Source organism: Carcharhinus amblyrhynchos, chromosome 17 (genome assembly GCF_965287045.1).
Source record: "Carcharhinus amblyrhynchos chromosome 17, sCarAmb.v2.hapA, whole genome shotgun sequence".
In the NCBI taxonomy this organism is placed as follows: Eukaryota; Metazoa; Chordata; class Chondrichthyes; order Carcharhiniformes; family Carcharhinidae; genus Carcharhinus; species Carcharhinus amblyrhynchos.
The window spans coordinates 21,056,334-21,077,440 of record NC_137340.1 but is presented as its reverse complement, the minus strand read 5'-3'; the positions used below and the strand labels follow the sequence as shown (position 1 = coordinate 21,077,440).

At 42.0% G+C, this 21,107-nt stretch overlaps 1 protein-coding gene across 3 annotated transcripts in view; it reads right to left on the bottom strand.

Moving 5' to 3' along the window:
- The window catches only part of stk32c (serine/threonine kinase 32C), a 320,164-nt gene that overhangs the window by 53,583 nt on the left and 245,474 nt on the right, over nucleotides 1-21,107 (bottom strand). For all 3 annotated transcript variants that reach the window (XM_080205598.1, XM_080205599.1, XM_080205600.1), the window contains exon 4: nucleotides 1,187-1,360. In XM_080205598.1, coding sequence (XP_080061724.1) covers nucleotides 1,187-1,360 — 174 coding nt within the window. The remainder of the gene's footprint in view (nucleotides 1-1,186; nucleotides 1,361-21,107) is intronic.

Here is a 21,107-nt window from a genome sequence, read left to right as displayed (position 1 = left end):
CAGGCTTTCTTCTCTGGCTGCCTAGGTTTAGGTCTCGTGGGGGCAACTGTCGAAGAAATTCAGCCCAATAAGGCCAGAGTGAATATTTTATGCACTTCAGCAAACCCCGGACATTCTCTCTTCCACCTTTCTCTAACGGGAAAAAGTTATAGAAGTCTGAGGTCACGTACCAACTGACTCAAGAACGGCTTTTTTCCTGCTGCCATCAGACTTTTGAATGGTGCTATCTTGCACCAAGTTGATCTTTCTCTATAACCTAGCTATGAATCTAACACCACATTCTGCATTCTCTTCTTCTCTATGAACAGTAAGCTTTGTCTGTATAATGCGCAAGAAACAATATTTTTCACTGTATACTAATACATGTGACAATACTAAATCAAATCAAATTGAAAACAATCAAGTCCCAGGTGAATGTATCTTGCAATCACATTCTGCTACTTCCATGCTCAATATTGCACTTACTCATTAGAATGCAAAAAAATCTCTACAAATCACAGCAAGTTCTAGATAATGTCAAGCTCGTTCCATCTACAGACTACTGTTAACACTTGATGTTTCAAATTTGTGCTTTTTCCACTGAAGGATTTGAATTGCCTTATAATGCAAATTAAACAACTTAAGTTGTCCATTTGCCTTGAATGAGCTTTGGACATTTTGCTTAATTTCTTGAATTTTGCCGATACACATTAGTCAACTGAAAATGCTAAGTATGTGTTCTTTCTCATACATTCAATTCAGACCATCACAAAGCTTCATTACACTAATTTTATATAATTTCAATTTCCATAATGAATTATCCCACTGTACAATGTGCATCATGACATGTTTGGTTAATATTTTAAGAAGTGGTGCCTGATTTACAGAAAATTGATTCACTAAAGGTCACATAGGTATCTAATTTAAAAAAGAATCTACCCCACACAAGCAAATGGGGAGCTATATGAATAGAGATTTATATTGCTAAGACAGATCTAGGTCAAAGCTATGTGCAGAACCCCTTTGTTGGAGATATTCAGCAAGCAGAGAATAAAATGATAATAATTATAATTACTATTTCACTGTCAATTTTTATTTCAATACCTGAAACAGCTAATACTGTAATATAAAAGGACTCAAGTTTATTTTAGAGAGTAAGCAGAATGGGATATGAAATTAAATCAATGCCATTTTTATCAGCAGTTACCTGTGGATTATATGTTGGCTCTGTAAATAGTCTAAGGCCAAGGCCATCTCACAGATATAAAGCTTCATTGCATCCTCTGTAAACTGGACATTCTGCTGAAGGTGATAGCGAAGGTCTCCACCTAAAAGAAGGTCAACCACCATGAACATATCTTCTTCATCCTGAAAGGAGTACCTAAAATACACAGGTCCAAAATAATTATAGGAGTTAAATTTGCAATGAAGAATCATAGAATTATACAGTGCAGAAGGTCGTCATTTGGCCCATCGAGTTTTTGCCGAGCACAGTCCCACCCAGGCCCTATCACCATAACCCCATGTATTTACCTTAGCTAGTCCCCCTATCACTAAGGGACAATTTAGCACGGCCAATCAACCTAACCCGCACATCTCTGGACTGAAGGAGGAAACCACAGAACCCGGAAGAAACCCATGCAGACATGGGGAGAACGTGCAAACTCCATATAGACAGTGATCCAAGCCAGGACTGGAACCCGGGTCCCTAGTGCTGTGAGGCAGTAGTGCTAACCACTGTGCAGCCTACAACTCATTTTTTGTGTAGGATTTAAAATTCTTGTTAAAACAACAGTACTCTTTAGTTGAGCATCAGTTTCAACTTATTTTTTTTTACAGGAATTATACATCGCTAGGCACATCTCTATGAAGTAAAATTATATTTTTAAATTGAATGAGGATTTAAGCTACAATATTGGCATCTATCTGAGAATGTGGAGATTTTCCCAGGTATAGAGTGCCCTGTTTGCAAATAGCTGGACAATTCCGATTAGGCCAATTATCGTCCCATCAGTCTACTCTTGGTCATCAGCTAAGTGATAGCAGATATTATCAAGCGCTCTCAAATGGCACTCATTCAACAATGACGTGCTCATCAATTTTCAGTATGAGTTCCTCCAGGGTCAGCCAGTTCCAGTCTTCATTATGGCCTTGGTCCAGACATGGACAAAAGAGCTGAATTCCAAGGGTGAATTGAAGATAACTGACTGCCCTTGATATCAATTTTGTTTCTGACCTGAATGTGGCATCAAAGAGCCCTGCCGTAATTGTAGTCAGAGTGAATCAGAGGGAGAATTCTTCACTGGTTGAATTCATACTTCGTACAAAGGAAGATGTTTGTAATTGTTGGAGACCAATAATTTCAGCTGGGACATTGCTGCAGGAGTCCCTCAGCTCAGTATGTACACCACTATTTTCAGTTGCTTTATCAATGACTGTGTGTCCAATATAAGGTCAGGTTTGGGAAAGTTCACCGATTATACAGAGTTTAGTAAAAGTTACAATCTCTCAGATACTGAAACATGCCTGCGTGCAGCAGAACCTCGACCTCAGACTTGGGTTGACAAGTGGCATGAATAAAAGACAATCAGACCATCTCTCCTTGATATTTATTGGCATTAGCATCACTAAATCCCCCACTACTGACATCCTGTGGGGTTCCGCACACATGAGGACGGTCTCAACAGGGATCTTGGGTTCATGTCGCACTATCTGTAACCCCCGTGACTTGCCTGGGTTTGCAAAACCTCACTTACTGTACTGTCTGGAGACAATACACATCTCTTTAAACTGTGATCAGTGCTCCTACCACTCACATTGTCAGCCACTTCAGGTCTTGAACAGCAGGTTAGGTGTAAGGATTCGCATTTTAATCAGTAATCTCTAAACTGTCTGTGCTTTATATGCTCTGTCTGAGGCCAGAACTCTCCATTCACCTGACGAAGAGGCAGTCCCCTCGAAAGCTAGTGAGAATATTATCAAATAAATAGGTTGGACTAAAACCTGGTGTTGTCAGACTTTTTACTGGGTTAAAATTGATCAGAATTAGGACAGACCAGCCATATAAATAGTGTGGCTGCAAGAGCGGGTCAGAGGCTGAAGATTCTGCAGAGAGTGACTCAGCCTCACACTCCCCTAATCTTGTCCACCCTCTACAAGGGACAAGTCAGCAGTGTATTGGAATGCTCTCCACTTCCCTGGATGAGTGCAGCTTCAACAGCGCTCAAGAAACTCGACACCATCCAGGACAAAGCAGCCCACTTGCTCTGCACTCATCCAGCACCTTAAACATCCACTCTCTTCACGACTATAGTACAGCAGTAGCAGTATGTAACATCTACAAAGATGTGCACAGCAACTTACCCAGGGTCATTTGACTGCAACCTCCAAACCCTTGACACCTATCACCTAGAAGGGCAAGGGTATCAAATGAATGTGAAGACCAATCTCTGCAAGTTCTCTCTTATATTGCTATTCCTGCATTATTGCTGTATAAAATTCAGGAACTGCCTCCCTAACAGCACTACGGGTGCTCATACACCACATGGACTGCAGGGATTCAAAAAGGCCACTCATCACCACCTACCGAAGGACAGTTAGGGTTGGGCAATAAATGCTGACCCTTGTCAGTGACACATTCACATCTCAAGAATGCATTAAAAGTTATCATTTAATAGCTCTAGAACTCAATTCTTTCTTTTAACAACAAAGCTAAGATTCCTGGAAATTGGGGATGATGCATCTTCTATCTGCCCTTCTCAGTCCTCGGAGCAGTTGTGGGTTTCTATTACAGTGTTACCAAAAGCACAAAGATGAAGTGAAGCAAAGGTAATTGATTTCAGAGGAATCGATTGTTTTCTATGTGGGCAAACAATTGTGTGCCTGAAATGACTTTTTCTACCTATCTCAGGCTTCACGATTCCTCTCTCAGAGTAACTGTTTGCCGCTCTGGTTCTTGGCACTGAATCAGGGTGATCTTCCCCTCTATGGCAATTAAATGTCCATTCTGCCAGGTGATTGGGGTCACAGCAATTTCCTCTCCTTCCAGCAAGAATTGTTAACTCTCATCTTGCAGTTACAAGTGGTGTCCAACCTATTAGCTACACACTGTTTAACTGCAGACTAAATTGGATTCATACAGTTCCAAACTATACACAAAATTGCAAATTCTATTATGCATTTGGCTATCTTATCTTCCTACTATTAACATATTAAAATAGACTTGCGATCATTATGACAGAATTTCATCATCTGCACACATTTTACTTGGTGAAAATGTCATTAACAATTGGGTAACAAGGACAGCAAAACAACTTGACTATTACTAAAATAAAGCCAACATGAATTTAGAAGAGGAAATTCTCCCCAAAAAATTGGAATTTTATTGGCTTCATTTTAGATAATGTAGCTAATAGCACTTGAGGGTGACAGTTTATTTTAACTTTCAGAAAGTTTGTGGCAATGAAAATCATATGGAAAACATAATTAAACTTAAATTCCTCAAACATCTAAGGTAGCACATGGGATTGCAAAAAAAATGGTTAAAGGAACAGATGAATTACGAGAAGTGTAATCCCAGACTGAGTAATTTATTATCAGGAGCTCCACATGCATCTGTGTTTGAACTAGGGCACAACTATCAAGCTGGTCAAATTCACTGATAACACAAAAATAGGTAGAGCAGAAGAGACAAAAAATATCAAAAGGATTTATATCGTTTACTGGATGAGGCAGAAAAAAAGCAAAGGAAACACTGATGAATGGTATAAATTGGACAGATGAAAGATGCTGGGGCTCAATCGCACAATGCATTTAATTGTATTAGCATAGGAAAACATTGAAATGAATCTAGGACCAATGATAGACAGGTCAATATCAATGTCTAGACAGTGTCATAAATCAATTAAGAAAGCTAATGGATTAATAGGATATAATAGGAGAACAATACGATATAAAACAAATACAACTCTGCCAACGTGGAGTCTTGCTAGAGTGAAGCATTATTTTGAGTTTTGAGTTCAATCTCTGCACTGTATTTCCAGTGAAGAGGCTCTACAATGGAAGTGAAACCTTGTATGATTTGTCTCTGTAAGGTTAACAAGTCTGCTAAGTATCTATGATTCTTTGGTTAAATACCACTTAGAATCCAGTTTGAATCCAGTTTGGGCAGCATGGTGGCACAACTGCCTCACAGCATAGGGACCCAGGTTTGATTCCTGGCTTGGGTGACTGTCTATGTGGAATTTGCACATTCTCCCATGTCTGTCTAGGTTTCCTCCAGGTGCTCCGATTTCCTTCAACAGTCCAAAAGCGTGCAGGTTATGTGGATTAGCCCTGGTAAATGTGCGGGGTTATGAGGATAGGTCAGGAGACATGAGCCTGAGTTACAGGCACTTCCAGAGAGTTGGTACAGACCCGAGGGGCTGAATGACCTCCTTCTGCACTGTAAGGATTCTATGGTTCTATGAATTTTAGTTACCAAATGCAGAAAAAATATACAATTGTATGAAAAAGGGTACAAAAAAGAAGAAACAAAACCAATCCCAAGTGTATATTGGAGAACACAGAGGTGATACAGATATAAAAGGCAATGTTGAAGAACTGCAGGCACAGGGTGTAAAATAGTTACATAAATAACAACTACAACATTTATTTACATATTACGTTAACGCAGTGGCTAACAGCCTCATGGCTATCAGTTAACTTCTAGGATCGAACAGATACGAGCTTGCTAGTATGATCTCTCACTCTGATTGATTATCCAGGTCATGTGACCCTCTGGGCAGATCTCCTCCTTAAAAAGATGACAAACACCACATCCGTCCCTCTAAGTTCTTTTCTATATCGATAATAATGAAGTTACTCAGTTCGCAGGAATTAGAAAGTTAAACACAGGCATTCAGTCCATAAATTGAGTCTTTCAGATGGTTTCCAATTTCTAGCGGTATAACTCCTCTGCCAGGGGTGCTTTCTGCAAAAATCACAAACCAGGCATCTCCTCAGGCAACACAGACTCAGCTACATCCGTTTCCATGGGGACCACAAACTCAGCTTTCACAGATTGACTCAGTACTTCACTGGTTGGATAGTCAACAATGTTTCCTGCTGGCATCATGGTATCTGATGGGAGTACTGGCTGCTGCAACAACTCACCCTCGTAAATGGTCTACAGGCTTCTGGATGATTCTCCTTTGTACATCCATTTTATAAGATAAAGGTCCTGTGTTTGAGACAACAGTTCCTGGGACTCAACTCGAGCCGCTTCCAAAATTTCTGACATACACGGCTTCCTCCACAGAAAGTGACCTTGCTGGTTTACTTGAGTTATGACTTTTCTACTGACTGTGCTAGCAAATTCGGAAACACAGTAAGAAGTCGCACACCACCAGGTTAAGTCCAACAGGTTTATTTGGTAGCAAAAGCCACTAGCTTTCAAAGTGCTGCTTCTTCATCAGGTGAGTGGGATTTCAGTTCACAAACAGGGCGCATAAAGACACAAACTCAATTTACAAAATAATAGTTGGAATGTGAGTCTTAATCCAGTCTTAAAGGTATAGACAATGTGAGTAGAGAGAGGGTTAAGGACAGGTTAAAGAGATATGTATTGTCTCAATCATGTGTATGATTGTGTCTTTATTTGTGAGAACTGTTTGTGAACTGAAATCCCACTCACCTGATGAAGAGTAACGCTTTGAAAGCTAGTGGCTATAAAGAGATCAGGAGCTGAGTGACCCTGTCAAAACCTAAACTAAGTTATTGGTGACTAGGTGCTGCTTGGTAGCACTGTTTATGACCCCTTCTATCATTTTACTGATGATCGAGAATAGACTGATGGGACAGTAATTGGCCTGGTTGGATTTGTCCTGCATTTTGTGTACAGGATATACCTGAGCAATTTTCCATACTTCCACAGTGTTGTAACTGTACTGGAAGAATTTGGCTTGGGGAGCACAAGTCTTTAGATAATTGCCAGAATGTTGTCACGGTCCATAGCCTTTGCTGTAACCATTGCCTTCGACCATTTCTTGATGCCACAAGGACTGAAGTGAATTGGCTGGAGACTGGTATCTCTGATGCAGATTCAATTGTAGGCCTGGGTCCCACATGGACTTATCCCCAGCGTTCGATGGACTGGCTGAACAAGTAGCCCAAACATTCACACTGTGCCTTAAAAAGCAGTCAGAGGTAATTCTGGTTTCCGGAATCTCTCAATTTCTTCTGGGCTATAAACCCACTTTACACTTCCCCTCCTCCTCCTCCTCCACTCTATTGGCCGGAAAAAAAGTCGTCCAAATGTTCATTGCATTGTGTCTAATCCTCGAGAGAAGCAACAAAAGGATCTATCCATCCGAGAAAGGGCATATCTGTTTCTCAGCTTGTCCTGAACATCAACGTGACTTTATACTCATACTCTGGGGACCACTTATTACTTCTTTTTTATCCTCATCACCAATGCAATAATTATTGTTCACTAGTTTGTTAAATAGCAACTGCAATGTTTATTTGCATACAACTATAATGCAGAGGCTTGCAGCCTCATGGCTGTCAGTCAACTACCAGGATCAAACTGATACAGAAGCCTCAGCTTGCTAGGGTGAATCCCGCCCTGTTCCCTGTTTGGTTACATTACCCTTTGGTAGATCAGCCCTTAAAGGGGACAAATACCATATGGACAATTTATGATGATAAAAAAAATACATGTCTAAAAACCATGAAGTCTTTGCTTACTCCACATACAGCTATGGAGTAATGTGCTGTTACCTGGCGTAAGATGAATTTTGCAAGGATGGAAATCAGCAGCAGGATCTTACACATAGCCAACGAAAATTGGAAAATCACAGACATATTCTTCATGATTTTCTGACCACTGATTTTGTTGATGTGGACGCGGCAAAAATGCATTTTTTTAATGCATTGACTAGAGGTGTTTCATGGTTATATGATTCATGGGGTCCAGCCAGCTGGAATAAATGACTTATTCCTCACAATGGAAATTTACATTAAAATAATTCTCAAGTGCTTATTAGTTTATTGTTCTTTGCATTGCAACATTAATTAAAGAAATTTATTTGACACGGGGGTGGAATTTTGTTGCTCTGCCCACCAGGGGAATTGTAGCAGGCGGGATAGGATCATGTAACGGTCCGTTAACCTTGGGTAGAATTCTTGGGGTGAGTGTGGCCGGATAATCCCACCCTGTGACTTCAGTTTGATGTGTTTCTCCTACGTTGCATCCACAAGGTAGACTTCACAATTCAGGCTCCGAATGCTTGGTACACAGGATCTGCATTTTAGAAATTGTGGTGTAAAAGTCTGTATTCTCCATGGGTTTTTCTGTTTGAGGGATCCTGTGTACGTGTAGTCCTGTTTGCTTCAGTCTATGCAAAGACTTCATTTTAAGATATTTCTACCTATAACACAATTACATTTAAATGCTAGACTGTAGGCGTTAACTAACTCTGCTAAATTGAACAATTGTAGGCATGATGGATTAGCTAAAAATTGACTGCATTCCTGAAAGGTAAACAATGCAGGCAAACAACAGTTTCCCATAACAGCAGCTGCAAGGTTCGTCTAGAAGGAAACGTGAAGGACACTTCCAATAACAAGAAAAGGTTTGGAGACAGTACGTGAAAAACACTTCCAATAATGAGATAAGGGTTGAAATATAATTTGGATATTGGAGTGTTTCAGTTCAGTGTGTTCAAGTTTAGCTCAGTTCAAGGGCGTGGCTGTGAAGCCAGTCTTCAAGTTCACTTTTCTTTGCTTCTGTCATGTTTTTAAGCTCTGTTCAATTAAAGAAAACCATTTTAAAACTTGTTCCAGGTGCTGTCACCTTGTCCCTTCAGACAAATGAATGGACCCAGCACTGTCTATGTTGTAAATTAATGGAACACCCTGAGTCCAGCTTCATGTTTGCATTCGAGTTCCTGATACGACTCCCAGCATCTGCAGAGCTCTGTAATGGATATATGAATTTGAAAACCTTCCTTTACCTATACAACAGGTACAATGCTGTATACACAATATTAATTAAAATAGACAAAGATTACCCGGATTCTGGAAGGTTAAAACAATGCCAGAAGACATACAAGGAATTAATGAATTTGTAACCAGTATGAGAAAAACCTTATTTGTTCCAAGTGATGACTGAACAACAAGGTCATGGAGGAGAAAATTGTGTTATTCAAAATACAATTGGAAATGATATAACTGAAGAGTTAGTGATCTGCAAGAATATGTTTTCATTAATTGAATCTTACTGTGTATTGTTAAATGTCCTTTTCAAAGTGGAAAAATGTGGTTGACTCTCAACTGCCCTCTGAACAAGGGCAACTAGAGATGGGCAACAAATGCTGGCCAGCCAGTGTGGCCCATGTCTCACAAATGAATAAAAAATAATAATTTATGCTTTTGACACATCAGTGTCAACACTCCATATCTGCACATTTAGCACTTTTTTCTTAAAGTTAATTGCCTTCATCAAATTTGAATTCTGTTCACCATTTTACTTCCAGTTAACATTTTGAACCCACAACAATACCATTAATGTACGTTTTAATAATTGCTTTTCACCATTTGCCTACTGGAAACAATAAAAGGTGTTGTAAATGTTTATATTCTTCACAGCATTATTAATACAAATGCTATTCACTTCATTGTTTACCCATTCAGAGCGCAATCTTCCAGAACTACATAAAGCCACATAAGGGTCACCAGCAAATTACACACAACAAAACCAATGAACCTCTAACAATAGAATAATAAACGGTACCATTTGCAAACACTTGATGTTAGAATGTACCGCTGATATTCAATTCAACATTAATGTAACATGGTAATAGCCAACCAAAAATCTCCCAGTGGTAATTGATAGCTGCAATAGAGCTGCATGGCATTATTGCAGTTTATTCTATTCACATAGTTAACTACTTTCCCAAATTTTCTACCCTATTTAAGTAAAAAGAATTCCCCTCTCCACACCGAGTGCACCCAAAATGTACCCAAATCCTCTTTCAATGCCTGTTACAACTTTCAAGCATTCACATTTGCTGTCATATTAAGAAAGGTACCATCATCAAATCTATATTGGATAATGCAAACTAACATTGAGCACCAGGAAAATATATGATTGTAGCATGGTACATACAAACTAACATCTGGCTCTCCTGCTATTTGTGAGAACAAGCTTCAATAAGAAAGTGTGCCAAAGAACTGAAAGGTGGCATTCTTCAAATGCGCCCACTAACTTCTGTCCAATAAATGCTGGCCTAGCGATGCCCAGTAATTGAATTTTTAAAATCTACTTTGAAACTTATGACCGCACAGATATGTTAAATAGCACACGTTTATTGCCAGTGCTGATTTATTGCAATTCCCAAAGAGACCGATACCTTTTTAAAATAATGGAATTAACAGCTGGACAAGTTTTTCACTCTTAAACAAGCCAATTAAAATCAATATAATTCAAACATGATTTGACGTGAAGAATATTTCAATCAAAGAGATAAGTTTCATTTCAAACACAACAAAGATACACCATGCGTAGTTACAAGCACACTCCTCCCCAAACAAAGGAGGCACCGTGTGGCTGAGTACTCTAGGTCTGCACTCGTTGAAGTTTAGAAGGATGAGGGGGAATCTTATTGAAACTTACACGATGCTGCGAGGCCTGGATCGAGTGGACATGGAGAGGATATTTCCACTAGTAGGAAAAACTAGAACCAGAAGGCACAACCTCAGTCTAAAGACTTCAAAACAGAGATGAGGAGGAATTTCTTCAGCCAGAGAATGGTAAATCTTTGGAACTCTTTGCCACAGAAGACTTTGGAGGCCAGGTCATTGAGTGTCTTTAAGACTGAGATAAATAGATTCTTGATTAATAAGGGGATCAAAGGTTATGAGGAAAAGACAGGAGAATTGGGATGAGAAAAAAAAACAGCCACGATAGAATGGCAGAGCAGACTCGATGGGCCGAGTGGCCTAATTTTGCTACTATGCCTTATGGTCTTACATGCAATCTCACAGTCTTTAAAATTCAGCACTATTATGTATCATTGCTCTCTTTCACTAAATCATTTTAACCCTAGTTATTCAAGCACTTTGGCGTCCTCAAAAGGATTATGTAATCATCATGTCTGGGTATAGGAACTGCAAGCACTAGGTGTCAGAGGAATCTTTACAGGTTTAATTTAACAAAGTACTTGCAGCTGGACACCTGTGATGATATAGTCACTCTGTCCTCATTAAGTTTCCATAACGGCTTGTTCTGCTGGAGACTTTGCACAGCCTGCTGTAAACTACCTTTGGCTCTGCAGCAATTTGCACCATCCAAAGGTGAGGGGGGGGGGGCAAGTCTCCCAAAACAATTCTAAATGCTGGATTTGTGTAAAAACTGGAGTAAATCCCACTGCTTTTTTCAGTGGGAGTTTCAAAATGAATCTCCCACTTTGTGCACTGCAAAGTGCCTCAAAGTGAAGATCAGCGCATGCGCAGTGGCCCCACAATGCTGGCCTTGCGATTGCTGGCCAGCCCCGCGACCCTTGCATCGCTGACCCTCTGACCTACCAAGACCCAATCGCTGGCCTTCCGAACATGTCCATGAACACCATCCCTCCCTCCGCCCCCCACCCCTTGATCTCCTCCCTGCTGCAGCCCCGATCTCTGGATCCCCCACCCCCGACAACCCTGACCCTCCCCTGCAGTCCTGAACTGCTGTCCCCGCAGCCCAGACACAACCCCAGCCTTCACCTGCCACCAACCCCCCCAACTGCCGCTGGTCTGCCTCCCTCTCTGTCACTCAGCTCAATATCACAGTGGCAGTGGGACCTCCCATCCCCAGAGACCCTGTCCCCATCAGGCCCCACCCCTATTAGATCCCACCCGATGCCTGGTGGGCAGTGTCAAGGTGCCTACTTGGGCATTAGCACTTTGTCCCTTGGGCAATGACAGGGGACCAGGCTGGCACTGCCAACACCCAGGGGACACCCCCAGCCCCGATCCCGCTGGAAGCCTTGATGGCCCCCCCCTTCACTCCAGCAGGGTCCAGCCATCAGCTCCCCGCAACTGGGGAGCAATACTAAACCCCGCTGGAGTGAACCACTCCTGGCGGGGAAGGGTGAGGTTAGTGTGCCCAGAGATTTCAGTTCCGGGCCCACTCATACTATTTAAAATATATTTAAATTAGAATCTGCGTGCATTTTGCACTCTGCGCCAATTTCTGGCACAGAGCTACCAGCGCTGGAAATCCAGCTGCCAGAGACTTATGAAGGCCATGGCGTCCAACGGGAAGATTGGGAAATGGCCTCTGCTCGAGTCTCCTGGCTCGCTGCATTAGAAAAGCAGCCCAGCGGGCGAGGAGAATCAACCCCAGTATATATATATCACCAGGTTGGCTCTTCAATCCACAGTCAGCACTTAAATTAGTACTTCAATCAAATCAACTCCTTCCCACCTTCCACCCAGTTCCATCAAACCCTGACTCAGTTATCAATGTGTATCTCTTATGTCTGTCATCTACACTGTGGTATTTACATCTATAGCTGGCTGTTCCAAAAATATAAGGCATGTGCTGCATTTCCTAGGCTAATATTAATAAATGTTGTTTGCTAATAAGCCACTGTAGTGACCTTTTAGCTCTTAACTATTTTTCCTCTGTCTGACCCTCAGTTGAATAGCTAGTTGGTGGCAGAAAGAGTGGGGGTGGAGGGTGGGGGGCAGGTCAGTATTCATTGCAGCCAGATGAACATTGCCTGCAGATAATGGAATTGATTGAGGTGGATATCAAGTAAGAATAAATAATCATTTCAAAACTAAAAACAGCAAAGGCAATCAGTAACAGTTTACCAATTTTTCCCAAGCTAATACTGATTCCTGGGCTGAAATCATTAAATGAAATTGATACGTTTGTTCCTAATTTCAACGAGGATGAGATGGTATAAATGTGCACTGACAATTTCTGGAGTTGTCAGCAGGTATGTGATGTTGTGATCAATTGTATACAAATTTGCTATTTTCCCTGCATGTAGTACATTGTGTTGAGTATGTATAGTCAAACATAAAATGAGGCATTTTGTGTCTTGGTTCTTGGAATAGGCTGGATTATTGGGCTTTCTCTCCCATTTTTTTGAAAGCGGGAATGAAATTTTACTTATTAAACATGGGTTTCCTGCAGTGATTTAAATTATTTAGCAAACTTCAGAGGGAAGGATAGAAGTTCTCAGATGAGCACGTGACAGATTTACAATAAAAAGCACATCACTTCTTCAAGTCAGGTGGTGGGGAACAAATCTGAACTCAGCCCACAATGAGAGTGCTTTCCTCACTAACCTCAGCTCCACATTCACCCTTCCAGAAGCTGCACTCCATCTGAACTCCTTTACCTTTGATTTGATTTGGTTTATCATTGTCACATGTATGAGTATTGTTTCTTGCAAGCTATACAGACAAAGCATACTGTTCATAGAGAAAGAAAGGAGACAGTGCAGAATGTAGTGTTACAGTCATAGCTAGGGTGTAGAGAAAGATCAACTTAATGCGAGTTAGGTCCATTCAAAAGTCTGATGGCAGCAGGGAAGGAGCCGTTCTTAACTCGGTTGGTACGTGACCTCAGACTTTTGCATCTTTTACCTGATGGAAAAAGGCGGAAGAGAGCACCTTTCCAGTTGTTCAGACAAAAGGCACTGGAATCCCCTCACTAACTCCCAGTGCATGTTAAAAAGATACAGAAGTCTGAGGTCACATACCAACTGAGTCAAGTACAGCTTCTTCCCTGCTGTCATCAGACTTTTTAGTGGACCTGCCTTATATTCCATTGAACTTTCTCTACACCCCAGCTATGACTGTAACACCACATTTTAAGAACATAAGAAACATAAGAACATAAGAACATAAGAAATAGGAGCAGGAGTAGGCCAACTAGCCCTTCGAGCCTGCCCCGCCATTTAATAAGATCATGGCTGATCTGTCGTGGCTCAGTTCCACATTCCCGCCCTCTCCCCATAACCCTTAATCCCCTCGCTTATCAAAAACCCATCAACCCGCGTCTTAAAAATATTTAGCGAGGCAGCCTCCACCACTTCAACGGGCAGAGAATTCCAGAGATTCACCACCCTTTGAGTGAAGAAGTTCCTCCTCAACTCTGTTCTAAACCGTCCCCCCTTTATCTTGAGGCTGTGCCCCCTAGTCCTACTATCCTTTCTGAGCGGGAAGAGTCTCTCCACCTCTATCCTATCCATCCCATTCATCATCTTATACGTCTCAATGAGATCTCCCCTCATTCTTCTAAACTCTAACGAGTACAAGCCTAGTTTATTCAGCCTCTCCTCATAGCTCAACCCCCTCAACTCCGGCATCAGCCTAGTAAACCTCCTCTGCACTCCCTCCAAGGCCAAAATATCCTTGCGTAAGTACGGCGCCCAAAACTGCACACAGTACTCCAGCTGCGGCCTCACCAATGCCCTATACAGCTGCAGCAAGACCTCCCTACTTTTATATTCAATCCCCCTCGCAATGAAGGCCAGCATCCCATTCGCCTTCCTGACCACCTGCTGCACCTGCAGGCTGGGTTTTTGCGACTCATGCACAAGGACCCCGAGGTCCCTCTGCACCGTCGCCTGCTGCAGTTTTTCTCCACGTAAGTAATAATCCTTCCTACCATTATTCCTACCAAAGTGGACCACCTCGCACTTGCTCCCTTTTTGCACCCTTTCCTTTTCTATGTACAGTGTGCTTTGTCAATACAGCATGCAAGAAACAATACATTTAACTGTATCATAATACTTGTGACAATAATAAATCAAATCAAAACCTCCCTTTCTTTCCTTAAGACCTTCCTTAGAGCACAAGCTTTTGGTCAGCTCCCTGTGCAGTTCCTCTGCTATTTTCCTGCACCACTGTGCAGCACTTTTCTATGTAAAAGAGGTTTCTGTAAATGAAAATGGTTGTGTATGTATTAAAACATACATGGCTGGAATTTTCACTTTTTTAACAAATGGAAGATGAAGACTGTGGTTTCACAGGCTCTCGCAGAAATACTTGCTATTTCCACAATTACTTGCTTGATCATTCTGGGATCCAGCAGCCAGAAATGTAGGAAATTGGATGAAAATCAGGACCCATTTGTACCTATCATTTGGTGCTACAAAGTCCGGAAAGCTTCTAAATGGTGTCTGTGGCATACACAGACTCTATTGAGAAGAATCGCGTTGGGTGCTGCATTGAAGAGATTGCAGATGCAGGAAACAACACCATGGAAAATATGCAGAGCAAATTACAACTTCAATAAACTTACAACGCTGATTTGTTGCCAGAGATGCCATTTTGGAGCCCAGCACACCAGCTAATGCCCCCTCATACAGCTGAACATCAGCAGCAACAGCAAGTACCCCTAACTGCACTATTTTCAATGGATCATCAACTACTTCCAGATCAGTTGTTGCATTATTTCTTCTGGCTGTTGCTTCAATTTTACAAAAAGTTGGGTGTTTTTCTTTACTTCCGCCACAGAAGGTGGGCAGCAATAATGCTGTTGCCCCTGTTAGTCTGTTGTCGGTAAACAATTTATGGCAAAAACTAATGGACGCCTTTCAATGAAACCTGGTACACAGAAGGGGTATGGCCCAAGATTAGATTTTGGCAACGATGCAGATCTGGATCCTGGAATTTTTTTTAAAGGATCAACTGACACTGGACAAGTTGAGATTTATTTAGAATATTGTGGGTAGTTTTATTTGGATTGTCGTTGGTTGCTCCAGGATGTTGTGGATTGTCTCAGTTGCTGTGGTGGAATTTATCACAGCTGTCAAAATGTGAGCAGAGTTTTCAGTTGTTGGCTGTGGATTGGCCTGAAACCTCCACAGTGAGATGGAGGCCCTCAATAAAAAGATTTTGTTCTCAGCTTTGTAGCTGTAAGGCTTCAGCTAGCAGAAAAGCCTCAACGGGGAGCTTTGTAATCACGATATCATTGAGTGTCTGTTCCACTTGTCTATAGCTGTTGCAAGTTGCAAAAATTGAACTTTCAGCTGAATCAAATTGAGAGAGGTCCCTTCTTTTACAATTGAACATTGCCATTTTCCAATCTAGCACATTTACCTTTGAGTCAGTAACTTATTCGTTTTGATCTCATATCTAACTATATTGTGGTCTTTTACTTCTCTCAATTTTTCTGCTGTTACATGAGTCATTTGTCCAATTTCATCCCCCAGAATTGAATCAAGCAATGGTATTTGCAGCATGATCAGGTTTATTGAAGAAGCAGTCCTAAATAGATCCTAAAGTGAAAACTACTTATATCACATACAATATTTTTATCAAGCTTGCGGCTGGGATGTGGTCAGTAATGGAGTGGGAGAGTCATTAATGGGAGGAGGGGGAACAATGGCTATTTGTCAGGGATGGGGGAGGGATTAGTGAAGGGGGATCAGTGTTGGAAGAGGCGTCAATGGCGTGATGGAGTCCAGAGAGGGTTCAGAGATTGAGAGTGGTCAGTGATGGGGAGAGGATTCAATGATGTGACATTGTCGGAGGGAACATAATAGGGATGTTTACTGATAAGACTGGGTGGGAACACTTCAGCTCCTTGTAGCTCACATGCAGTGTTGGGAAGGCACTTAGATCATGGATTTGGCCCTTCTACTCTCCTTTTGGCTACTGGATTCCCCAAGGCCAAGGGAACACGGTCAGTGTGGATTTAAAATATAAAACATGTTAAAATGTAACCGCCCAATTTACTTAAAATGTCCAAGCTACTTGCTGAGAATGGACTAATCAAATGTCTTTGTCCCACCTCCATTACAAATAGAAATGAACGCATTTCAGGCGGTTTGGGTTTCTTGATCAGATTTTTTTTCATTTCCCTTCCATACCATTCAAGCCCATCAGATTTGGGGTTAAAATTATACCACTTTCTCTGATCAATACTGCCAACCTCCCTCCTTTTATTCCCTCCCTATCTTTTCCAAATATATTGCAGCCAGGAAATTTAAGTGTCTATCTTGCCCCAGCTATGAGCCTGGTCTTTGTAATTGCCACTAAATCATAATTCCATGCTGCAACTTGTGCCTTTGTGAATAAACTCTCAGACTTTATTCACAATGTGCATGTACACATTCACATTCTGACTCCATCGCAGTCTACCTGGCATTTTGTGCTTCCCCCCGCCACAATTTGGGCCCTGCTAGACTTGAATTGTTTATTCTCATGCTCTTCAACTTTGAGTCCACCGAACACATCCTTTCCGTTGCTGCAATCTTCCTCTGCCCCACATGTTTGTATAACACTCCCCCATCTCACTCTCGTTAACCTCTCATTAACCTCTCTACAAGTATATTGGGCTGAACTCTTTGAGGTGGAAACCATCCAGCTGATACAGGTCCTTCTTGCTCTACAATTGATTCCAATGCCTGCGGAATATAAAGTCTTCCCCTCTTTATACCATTTCTCCAGCTACTAGTTTTATCTTCATGTTCTGAGACTCACTAGTATGTGGCATTGACAGGATTCCAGAGATCTTGGGTGAGATTCTCCAGCCTCCCAGTCACGTGTTTCCTTCTGGTGGGAGGCAGCATGTTGTTTGCTAGCGACAGGATTCTCTGGTCCTGCCGCTATCAATGGGAATTCCGATTGATGTCACTCAATGCTGGCTGGAAACATGCAGGCGGGGGTGAGCTGCTGTTGGGACTGGGGAATCCTGTTGGCATGAATGGCCAGAGAATTCCAGCCCTTGTTCTTTGATTTCCTCCCTAGCTCCTGTAGGATCTCAACCCTTCTCCTAACTAGGCTAATGATTTCAACCTGGATCACAACTTGTTCCCACCAACAAGATGTTCTACAACACATGATATTCGTTATCTTGCTGCGAGCGAGGGGCATCATGTAAAAGTCAGCTTGGCAGTTGCAGCAATTCTCCAAATCTGAACTCTCTGGGCACAGTAAAGAGATGAACTGCCAGCTGAAAGAAATGCAGCCAGTGGATGAATAAGCAGAGAAGTAACAACAGGAAAAGTGTGACCCCCTTAGCCGAGAGATAGGAACTGAAGAGAAATACTCTTCCACTCAATGCAAGCTACAGGTCTAAGATTTTCAGAGTTGCTTCTTCAAAAGCACTTCAGGATTTAAAGCTCTTAGTCACTTCCTTTAGCTTAGGGGAGACGGTGGCCTAGTGGTATTATCGCTAGTCTAGCCTATTAATCCAGAAACTCAGCTGATGTTCTGGGGCCCAATTCAAATCCTGCCACGGCAGGTGGTGGAATTTGAATTCAATAAAACAAATCTGGAATTAAGAAACTACTGAAACAATTGTTGATTTTTGGAAAAACCTATCTGGTTCACTAATGTCCTTTAGGGAAGGAAATCTGCCAACCTTACCTGGTCTGGCCTACATGTGACTCTTAGCTGCCCTCTGAAATGGCTTAGGAAGCCTTCAGTTGTATCAATAAAGGGCAACTAGGGGTGGGCAATAAATGCTGGCCAGCCAGCGATGCCCATGTTCCACGAATAAAAAAAAGATGCAAGTCACCTCATTGAACTCTGTGTGGAGTTTGCACATTCTCCATGTGTCTGCATGGGTTTCCTCTGGGTGTTCCATTTTCTTTCCACACTCCAAACATGTGAAAGTTAGGTTGATTGGCCATGCTAAATTGTCCCTTAGTCTCCAGGGATATTGGCAGAGTTAACAATGATGGGGATAGGGCCTGGTGGGATTGTTGTTGGTGCAGGCTTGATGGGCCGAATGGCCTCTTTCCGCAATGTAGCGATTCTATGAATTACTGGAAATTTGAATTGTTTATTGACACCCAATGGCCAATTCTGCACACCGACAGTTGAGCAAGCGAGAGCAGTTTAAAAAGATTCTTTACAAATAAGAATCAGAGCACCAGAGGGAGAGGCTAGTTGGGTGTGATATGAAGATAAGGGATCCATGTGGCCATGATGATTTGGGTGTAGCTGATGTTGGAAAGTATATCTGGGTGAGGAGACAACAATAAGGAGCAAGGTACTATCATCTTTGAGCCAAATTTCTGTCAAAGCCATGGGGGCAATATCTTCATGCCGATTCAGGCCCCACATTTTTCCTGACACCCCTGTTGGTTTAGGGGTCACAACAGTCAATGTTAACTTCTCTCCTGCAATAAAGGTGTGACTACTATGTGAAGTAAAGTGCAGGGCACTATGAATGCTGTCCATGATATCCTGCAAACTATGCAAGCCCCACCACTCACTGTATACTAATACATGTGACAATAATAAATCAAATCAAATCATTCTATCATGTTGGGCCTCGTTGAGGCTAGGGGGAAGCTGATGATTCGGTTTACTTCAGTGAAAAAGAGAAAAAAATTGACAAAATCAATTTAGGCCCCGAACAGTTGGAAATGGGAGAATTCGTAATGGGGAATAAAGAAATGGCTAAGGAATTAAATTTGCACTTTACTTCAGTCTTCAAAAAGGAAGACATGAATAATGTACCAGAAGTACTGTGAGAAACATGTTTTGGAGAGGAGCAGAAGGAAATCAGTCTTAGTAGAGAAATGGTTTTGGGAAATTGATGGGAATGAAAGTGGATAAATCTCCGGGTCTTGATAATCTTCATCCCAGAGCACTTAAGGAAATGGCCCAGAAAATAATAGATGCATTGGTCATTATTTTCCAAAATTCTTTGGACTCTGGATTGGTTACTACAGATTGGAGGGTGGCTAATGTAAGCCTGCCATTCAAAAAGGGAGATGGAGAGAAAACAGGGAACTATACACAGTTGAGACTAACTTCGGTATTGGGGAAGTTGCTAGAGTCCATTATCAAGGATAACTCAGCTTTGGAAGACAGTGGTATAATCAGACAAGATTAGCATGGATTTACAAAAGGGAAATCATGCTTGATGAATTTAGTGGAATTCTTTGATGATATAACTGGCAGAGTTGATCGAGGAGAAGCAGTGCATGTGGTTTACGCAGACTTTCAGAAGGCTTTTGACAAAGTCTCACATATCAGACTACTATGGAAAGTTAAAGCACATGGGATTGCAGGGAATGCTTTGAGATGGATAGAAAACTGGTTAGCAGACAGGAAGCAAAGAGTTGGCATAAATGTGTCTTTTTCTGACTAGCAGTCCTTGTGCTTGAGTCGCAAAAACCCAGCCTGCAGGTGCAGCAGGTGGTCAGGAAGGCGAATGGGATGCTGGCCTTCATAGCGAGGGGGATTGAATATAAAAGTAGGGAGGTCTTGCTGCGGCTGTATAGGGCATTGGTGAGGCCGTAGCTGGAGTACTGTGTGCAGTTTTGGGCGCCGTACTTACGCAAGGATATTTTGGCCTTGGAGAGAGTGCAGAGGAGGTTTACTAGGCTGATGCCGGAGTTGAGGGGGTTGAGCTATGAGGAGAGGCTGAATAAACTAGGCTTGTACTCATTAGAGTTTAGAAGAATGAGGGGAGATCTCATTGAGACGTATAAGATGATGAATGGGATGGATAGGATAGAGGTGGAGAGACTCTTCCCGCTCAGAAAGGATAATAGGACTAGGGGGCACAGCCTCAAGATAAAGGGGGGGCGGTTTAGAACGGAGTTGAGGAGGAACTTCTTCACTCAAAGGGTGGTGAATCTCTGGAATTCTCTGCCCGTTGAACTGGTGGGGGCTACCTCGCTAAATATTTTTAAGACGCGGGTTGATGGGTTTTTGATAAGAGAGGGGATTAAGGGTTATGGGGAGAGGGCGGGAATGTGGAACTGAGCCATGACAGATCAGCCATGATCTTATTGAATGGTGGGGCAGGCTCGAAGGGCTAGATGGCCTACTCCTGCTCCTATTTCTTATGTTCTTATGTTCTTATTACCGCAAGGATCTGTGCTGGGGCCCCAAATGTTCTCATTATATATTAATGCTTTGGAAGTAGAAACTAAATGCATTATTTCCAAATTTGAAGATGATACAAAGTTAGGTTGGAGGGTGAGCTGTGAGGAGGATGCAGAGATGATTCAGCGTGATTTGGATAAGCTGAGTGTGTGGGCGTATGCATGGCAGATGCAGTATAATGTGGATACATGTGAGGTTGTCCACTTTGGTAGCAATAATAGGAAGACAGATTATTACTTGAATGGGTGTAAATTGAGAGAGGTGGATTGTCAGCGAGAACC